General features: G+C 32.9%; 1 protein-coding gene across 5 annotated transcripts in view; it reads right to left on the bottom strand.

Annotated features, from left to right (window-relative positions):
• The window catches only part of LOC106872055 (KH domain-containing, RNA-binding, signal transduction-associated protein 2), a 15,778-nt gene that overhangs the window by 1,113 nt on the left and 5,466 nt on the right, over nt 1-9,199 (bottom strand). The window contains exons 1-9 of one of the 5 annotated variants that reach the window (XM_014918900.2): nt 7,995-8,993; nt 7,543-7,697; nt 6,763-6,879; nt 6,110-6,253; nt 5,793-5,968; nt 5,457-5,616; nt 4,859-4,941; nt 3,386-3,438; nt 1,462-2,347 (exon numbers count right to left, since the gene is read on the bottom strand). In XM_014918900.2, coding sequence (XP_014774386.1) covers nt 2,235-2,347; nt 3,386-3,438; nt 4,859-4,941; nt 5,457-5,616; nt 5,793-5,968; nt 6,110-6,253; nt 6,763-6,879; nt 7,543-7,697; nt 7,995-8,010 — 1,017 coding nt within the window. In that variant the 5' untranslated portion in view covers nt 8,011-8,993 and the 3' untranslated portion in view covers nt 1,462-2,234. Of the gene's footprint in view, nt 1-719; nt 2,348-3,385; nt 3,439-4,858; nt 4,942-5,456; nt 5,617-5,792; nt 5,969-6,109; nt 6,254-6,762; nt 6,880-7,542; nt 7,698-7,994; nt 8,994-9,199 lie in introns of those variants that run through there. The other 4 variants (XM_014918901.2, XR_001409731.2, XR_008264642.1 and 1 more) reach the window with 4 other exon arrangements.

Below are 9,199 nucleotides of genomic sequence, written 5' to 3' on the forward strand. Positions count from 1 at the left end.
TCTAAAACTTGAAAAAGTTTAAAATTACAAGAAAAAGAAATTAAGAGATAATGTTTCCTAATAGGAGACATTATATATATATATATGCATGTGTGTATATATATATGTATGTATGTATTATATGTATATATATATATATATATATACACATATATATAAATATATATACACATACACACACACATATATATATAAATTTTAAGTTTAAGATCTTTAAAAGCTATGAAAAGCTAAGATAAATCTCGTGTTCACTGTTAAGAGCAAATTAAAGGGACTGCAACTATTGATAATAAATCAACAGTTTGCATTTTAATGTTTAATTTTTTTTTTTTTTTTTTTCCTAGTCTAAAAACTGAAAGCATCTTGGAAACATTGAAAGCAAAAAAAAAAAAAAAAAAAAAAAAAAAAAAAAAAAAAAAAAAAAAAGAAAAGAAAAAAAGGATAAAATTTAAAAAATGGAACAGTAAAAAAAGCAATTTATAATTGAAAACATCAACTGATGCCCTGATTTAGTTTAGATAATTTATCAATTTATATATATTGAACAGTTATCAATTAGGAGGGCAGATCATTTTTTTTTTTCTTTTAAGCCACAAATTTCTAAAGTTTATGGGTTTTAAACGGCAGTTATATAGACAAATGACATGCTGTTTATTTGTGTTAACATTCACACTGAAAAGACTACCACTTGGAATGGGAAGAAAAGATCACCACGTTACCTGGCATTACTATGGATTGGGATTCCTCGATCAAGCAGTAAAGATACCTTAAGTGCTGATATCACATTTCCTGTGTCTTTGTTTTTCCCTGGAGTCTCAGTAGCCGTCCAAATTGTAGTAGTAGTAGTAGTAGTAGTAGTAGTAGTAGTAGAATTTTACTGGCAATAAATGCCAGAAACTTGAGTACTTGTACAAAAACTTATACAATCCCTGCTGATGTACTACAAGTGCGACAACATTAACATTTGTACATTTTTTTCACTGAATTTCAATATAAACCAGGATAAGTGCTAATATCGACATATTAGCAGCTAGCCTCTATCTTTTTAGTGAGCACATACAAGCCTTAAGGATAGAAGCCTGTTACGTTTAAGACTTTTTTTCTTTGTTTTGTATTGTTTTTGTTTGGTTAGTTTTATGTGCCTGGATTAATTTATTTAGGGTTGTACAATAATATCAAAATTTGCTGCATCTTTAAAAAATTGCCTAAAGATTATTATTATTATTATTGTTGTTGTTATTATTATATATATACATATATTTTTCCTCAACCTGATAATTTGTTTAGCAGCATTTGAAATTGATTTACAACAGTTTGGATATCTAGTGGCTCTATCCTTAAGCTATTTAGAACTAGTTTGGTAGTTTTACTAAGTTTTAAAATGCATTGTATGTGCCCAGTCTCCATTTAGGTCCTGGAGGAGATTTTTAGCAAGTTGAAATAAACAACGGACCAGAGTAATTTTAGACTGAATTTTATGTATTTTTTTTATTATTTTATTTTTAACTTTTTTAAATAATTCAAGTTACTGGGTTTTAACCGCCACAACATTTACTAATATTGTGGCATTACCAACTATTGATACTCATAGTTGATTCAGTTTTACTTACATTTTTCAAAGTTGAAGAATCTAATCAGACTCATTAAGCTTTTTAGGTGTCCAGCAGAAAAAACAAAAGGCTGACTTCTAAAACTAGTTTAAAACTTGATATTTTTTTATATATTTATATATATATGCATATATATAAATATATACATATATATATATATTTTTTTTATTTTAAAATTTTTGACAAAGATTAAAATCTACATTTGGCAGCACGGAAGCATGAGGTGACAAAACATCACTAAAATCATTTTGTACTACATGGATACTGACAATGAGGAGAACGTGGTCGATGTAGTTTGGGTTTAAGAGTTAAAATACTTAAAAAGCCTTGTTAGGTCCTTGCCAGTTCTGTGTCACAGAGTGACAATAAAATGGATGAAAGGAGACCAAAATTCAATGAAAATGTCCCACTTATTAAGTGTTGGGGTGATATGGAAGAGTGAAATATGGTGCATGAAGTCATGATTTTTGTACCTCCTTGCTCACATGCTTGTCATTCTTCTGTGGGCCACAACTGAGATTGGCATCAGTTGGTCAAAGCCACTCGGCTTAAGTGGATGGAGACTGGACGAAGACAGCGAATACGACCAGTGCAGCAGGGTTAGGTTTTGACCAGGGCTAGTTTTTAGTAACCTCCGCCTCTACCTCCATATGGATGACTTCTGTATTGTCCCTTTGCACCTCTAGTAGGTGGTGGGGCCTTCATCTGTCCAACATTTGAGCCCCAGCCACCATCACCTGAAAATGAAAATAACTTGGCTAAAGACATCACATCAAAGTAAATTAATAAAAATACACAAAGCTTTTAATTAATTTATCAAGATTAGAGAACATTATACAAACTATTTTCATCATCATTAGGTGGGTCAAAGACTCTAAAAACACGAAAGCTTAGCCATAGATTCCACATCTTGGATATATGATACCTAGAAGTACATCAGAAGCCTATGTAAAGTAAAAGCAGAGCACACCATCTTGTGGTCATGCTGGGGCATCACCTTGAAGGGTTTTAGCGAAGCAAATTGCTCCCAGTACTATTTTTTTTTAAAGTTTGGTGCCTGTACCATCCTTTTGCCAAACTTAAGTTTAGGGGATGTAAACAAACTCCAGTTGCTAAGTAGTGTAGGGATCAAACACAAACACATCTATAAATAGCAGGAGTCCAAGTTTCCATCAAACAAATTCACTCAAGGCATTCATCAAAGACATTTGCCCGTGGTGCTGCACAGTGGGACTGAACCTGAAACCACATGGTTGCAAAAATGAGCTTCTTAACCACACAACCATGCCTGCCTGTACTTACACCACATATTTTGAAACCAAATCACCCACAGAGTTAAACGCAGGAGTGAATAAAAGCTAATTCATTTTCAGAAATGAGTCAATGAACAAGTGGGTAACAGTTGTTACACCCAACCTGTTACTTAAACTATCAACACATATTCAGCCTTAATATTAAAAGCGAAACAATAAAGGTAAAATAGTTTTTTTTTTTAACATATTGACAGTATATTTTGCACATTGAAGACCAAAAAAACTAATTGTGTTGTTTTTGTAGCTGCATATGTTTCCTTAGAATTGGTTTGATTGTTCAGATATATTTAAGTTCATTCAGCATAATGCAATGAACAGAGTCGGGGAGGAGGGGAGATGTCAAAAACCCAAATAATTCAGTCATTGTAAACAAAAATTTACAAAATTACTTGAACACTCACTCAAAGGCACCTTTTCCCCTCTCTTTTTTGTGCTGATTATCAAAGGAACAAAACAACTCACCATATCCCTCATCATATTGTCCCCCAGCGCCGTAATCGTAATATTGTGAATCCCTACGAAGGAAAATAAACAACATTTTTATGCTTTTTTTTTGTATTTCTTTTGTACAATTATACATTTCATAAAAAAAGCGTTTCAAACATTAACCTTTTAGCATTTTTCAGGTTACTCACTTAAAATGTAATGCTTATTTATTCACATTGTTTTGAATTAATCATGCATTATCTCATTAACTACTTCAATGATGTAATTGTTTAGTTTTAGGATGATATTGCAAGAGAGTTGTGAGGGTCAAATCTAGCCAGGCTGAACATAAAACAAAACATTTTGGCTGGACATGGAAGGTTTAAATCCTAAAGAATCAAAGTGGTATTTGCAGATTTCATACATTTTTATAAATTTGTAAGCCAGTTGCAACACCAGAATTACTAAGATTTCCAGCAAAGTTTTTTTTGCTTTGTTTTTTATATCAGAAGCGGCTTGAAATGTGAGCAGCCTTGTGATTTAAGGCATAGAAACCTATTCAAATTTGACTCCACAGAATGACCCCAGCTGGTGCAGACCTGTAGATATATTCATATACACATGTGCATGTATATGTAAACACAAGTATATGTCTATATATATGTGATACACATACACACACATATATATATATATATAGTATTTAAAAAAACTTATACCAGGCTCTGGAGACACAGATACATAAATTCACCTGAGCACTATGTACCTGGAGAACTTTACTGTCCGGTCAAATATAGAAATACAAACACTATCTGCCAGAAAATACTTCTGGCTTCCAGTATATTTCAGACAATAACGTCTGAGTACTTTACATACTGACCATAGAGAGAAAAATGAAACAGTTTATTAAGACTGGATAAAGAACAAATACTGTACTGTTTTATCTAAAGACAGACCTGTTTTAAAACCACAAATGTTAACTAAAACTCAATAGGAGAAATAATTCTAGATACGAGGAACATGAGACAACTTTAGTCATTAACCATACGATATGGAATGGTATAGAATTTTTACAATGGTTTTATTATGTCAACAATAAACATGACTAAGATATTGAACACAGTAAATATTATGTGCTAACAATTGCCAAATTGAAAAATTGACACACGAAAAAGAAAACTTACAAAATATTAGGATGATTATCAGATTGAAATTAATGTTCTCTTTGTTTTTAATTCCATTCACATCTAGTACACTTTATAAGAATATAAATTAACTGCCAGCAATTAACTGAACCAAGCAGACTTTGAACTCAGAACAGAGCCATAACTACCATGCATTTTATCAGATGCCCTTACGTTTTTGCTATCACAACCAATTAATTGTACTTGTGCAGAAAAAATTTTAAATGCTGTGGCAAATTGTACCTAAGCTAATACTTAATACACATTATGTGATGAGAGACTACAAAAGATGTGTAAAAATTAAAAACATTGATAATACACTTACACTTGGCCATATGACTGATCACCATAACCACCTTCATAACCACTTTGATCTCCATAACCTTCATTATAACTTTGATCGTATCCCTGTGGAAATTGAATAATGCTAGATGTAGACACACATTTACATAGCTTCAGAGAAAGTCAATTTGAAAAAAAACCCAATTAATTACATGGTCACACAGCGACAGCTTATGAGGACAAAAATGAACATTAATTGGTTTTTTATAGGCCAATAATTTGTTTAATTGTACTTACTTTTGCTTCATTAAATTCAAAATTGTTTATTATCAGACCAGCAACAAACTTTTGCTGGGATCAACACTTTATAATTAATCAGATTTACTACAAAAAGCCTGGATAATCTAATTCAGTGAAAACACACAGCAAAAGTAAACAGTCAGTTTGAAAGGAAATCAATTGACCAGAGATTATAGACTAGATCTAATCTGAAAATTATTTGGCACTGTGTAGAAAATAAACAGCAGAAAGGAAAAGTATTACTGTACGACATAATGACATGTAACACTAACTTGAATTAGTTGCATAAGGTAATTCTAGAATCTAATCTAGTGATTTAGTGTTTAAAAATATATACTAACATAGTCATCATAGCTTTGTTCCATGGGTGGTGGCACTTGTGGAGCAGGTGCTGCCCGACCTCTGCCAGCCGCCATACCCCCTCTTGGTGGACCACCTCTTGATGGGGGTGTACCACGTCCTGCGGGAGCACCCCTCGTAGGAGGTGGAATAGCACCACCCCTGATAAAACAGAAAAAAAGAGATAAATCAGAGAATGTCTATGAAAATGTCTTCATAAGTACATAATATATAAAAAAAAATTGAAACATGTTTGAATAAAAACTTAGTTTAATTATAAAAGACAAATGAAAACTAAAGGTCAGAGGAAAGAACAACAACGAAAAACTGCATTTTACCTGCCAGCGGGACCACCTCTTCCAGCAGGAGACGTTAGAAGACCACCCCGTGGTGCCCCTCGGGGCGTCTGTCCGGGAGCACCTCTGCCACGACCTCGACCACGACCACCATCGCTACCATTTAAATACATCAATTCTTGAAGTTGCTGTTGACGGATTTCATCATTGTAATCATTCTGCAACACCAAAAATGTAGAATATACATAAAAAATAAAACAGAACAGCATGTGAATAACTAATAAGACAGAGAAATAAGTTTACAATCAATTAATAAACCCCCCACCACCACAAAAAAAAAAAAAAAATGCTCTACTCACCGGAATTAAATACTTCTGTAATTCAGTGAAAGCATGTGCCATTCTTTGATATGCATCTGATGCTTCTGCATAAACTTCTACCAGAACATGAAGATCTTCATTTAAGTGGGTATATTTTCCACCTTTCTTTCTTAGCTCATCTTCCTATGATTAAGTGAAACAAGTTATATTAATGCATCCGTCAACAGACCATAACATATATGAAAAAGAAAAAAAAAACAAGACTAGATATTACTTGAATGGCTAAATGGAAATATTGGGGGTGGCAGATAAATTCTTTCGGTTTTCTGTTTCTACTGGGCACCCCAACATCGTTGTGTCTTGCAAAGGGGTAACAACATTCGTCCAAATTTCAAAAACTATATACAAAAAGTTATAGAGGAGGAATAGAGTTAAAAAGAAAAAAAAAACAACTTTAAAAGCACTATGATAAAAAATATTCTTCGTATTAATTCAAATAACACTAAAAAGGATCTAAATATAAAGGGGGGGGGCGAAGGAATTTATCTGACAACTTAATTTTCAAAACAATGACACTACAAACTGACAATAAAAATTCAATAATTACTAAGTATTTTTTTTTTAACACACAACATATAAATCACAATAATTCTAATTAAAAGTAACGAGGATAATTTAACCAATCTACCTACCTTATCTTTGTCTCTCATTGAACCTTTACCAAGTATAGACATTTTTGTCATTGTTTCTTCCTGTAGTCTTTTTAACGAATTACCTTTTGGTCCTAATAACTTTCCCACAAAATTGAACTGAAGAGTATATAAAATCAGAATATATTACATTGGGTTCAATTTTATATCGATGAATATCAGTTATATTGTCCAGTCAAACAGAAATTGATAGGTCCAAGTACAAAGAATTTATTAACTTCGTACACTGCCAAGAAACATGCAGTCAAAAGTTACAGAAACCGCCGTGACATCTCTCCAAACCATTGGAGTTCCTAACCAAAATCTTGCCAACATTTACTGACTAAACTAGTCCCAGCTTAAATGAAATGGTCATAAAAATTATATAAGAAAAGAATTTATAATACTATTTAACAAACCAAATAAACTAAGATATTTAAATTCTATGTCTCTGTTCCAAACGATAATATTAAAAGTGTGCTGCTAACATTTATAGTTAATCTACAATGTTTTGGACGAGATCTAAATACTTTCTACACTTGAGAGAAATTTAAGATTTCTTTTTTAATATGTAGTAAAATAATCCCCTTTCCGTATAAATTATCCAGTTTAAAATTATTTTTTAAAACACGATCCTTAATTCTGATATTCAATTATTTGATGATTGCTGAATAAGTGACGAGAAAACTATCAAGAGAAAACGAAATCCGATACAGAATTAAAGACGGACACACACACACACAGAAAGTAAAAACAATAAAATGAAAGTAACAACTAAAATACCTTGGGAAATTCTTTAACAGGAATCTTGATTTTACACGAGTGTTTGTATGGTTTTCCAGTGTGTATTTCAAAACATGGTATATTTTTTTCATCTTTTTGTGAACCAGCTGGTGCATTCCCTGATTGAACTCTTTCTATTTCTAAAGAACAGATTTCTAATAATCAGATTACAAGTGGTTATCAGAAAATTAAAGGAATAGTTTGTGTTTTGGGGTTTTTTCTTTAAAAAAAAACAAACAATTAAAAACAATAACGAAAGAAAGAAGTCAAACTATTTAAATACTAAAATCAAACATTTAAGTTCTAAGAAATATTCATTGAAGCAAATAAAAAGTTTTCTCTATCCTGCAGAAAATACGCTAACAAAATAAGAGAAAGTATTTACAAAAGACAAGTATCAAAACATCATCGAAGAATTATATAAAGTTTGCAATAAAATAGCCAGTGCTTACCTGAAATGAGCAACATAGATTAGCTATAAGTTAAAGAGTATCCGATCAAAACACACAGCTTGCTTCAACAGACACGGAAATAGTGACTGCTTATTTATCAAGCTTCGTTGAGATGATGTTGATGTGTAAGTTGGCAGACAATCAATGAAGGTGTGTAAAAGTTTACGTGAGCGGTGATAGCCTTGTGTCAGCATCAAATCTTGAAAGGCAGGCGTGCGTGATAAGGAAGCTAGTCTATTAAGAGACGAGTAGTGCTTTTCCTCAAGGGTTACACACTTGCAGCCAGCAGCACTGCAAGATTACCTCTCTCCGCTGTAAAATACTGCAGTCGCACGCAAGCGGGCATCTACAACACACACTGGCTAACTAAAGCTTAAAAAAAAAAATACTACATATATATATATATATATATACATATATGTGTATATATATATATTTATATACGTATGTATGTATATATCACTGTTCGAGTGTATTAAAAGGCTGAAGTGTCACATACGGCAAGCTGGTTGAGATTTATATAAAAATAACGGAAACAGATTAACCTCTTTTATTTTATTAATATATAGATATGAGTATGTAGGTGTGTGTGTGTGTGTGTGTGTGTGTAAGCGAGTGCGCGTGTGAGTATGTGTGTTAGCTATGGTTGTTTATATAGCATGTACCTGCGGAAGAGCAGAGAGTTGGTTGGAAATAAATAAAAACACTCAAAAGAAATGAGTGAATGAATGAATAAAAAAAAGTGAACATTCGCAGTTTAACCAGAGCTTATATATAGATGTGCATGCATGTACACACACACACACACATATATATATATACACACACAACAGTGGAAGAGAGACAGAGTGTGTGAGTGATGGAGAGAGAGACAGAGAGAGAATGTTGATGCGCTGCATTAACGGCTGATGATGATCGGTGAATGTACTACGTACGGAAGGGCTACAACAATAATAACAGCATCATCTCTTCCTCCTCCTCCTCCTTCTGCTCTTCATCGCCACCGCCGCCGCTACCACCACCACCGTCGTCAGGAGTGCAACGGCGACCACCGCGCTGCACACACAGCCAGGAAATAGTAGGATTACTATTAACCATAACGGAACGGTGCCGTCAAAAATGACGGATGATAATAAGAAGAATTCTAATCACACGCATTCTTTTAAAGATTTTGTCCTTTTTCTTGTATTTTCTTTACGGTGGGG

The sequence above is a fragment of the Octopus bimaculoides genome, chromosome 7 (genome assembly GCF_001194135.2).
Source record: "Octopus bimaculoides isolate UCB-OBI-ISO-001 chromosome 7, ASM119413v2, whole genome shotgun sequence".
Lineage (NCBI taxonomy): Eukaryota > Metazoa > Mollusca > Cephalopoda > Octopoda > Octopodidae > Octopus > Octopus bimaculoides.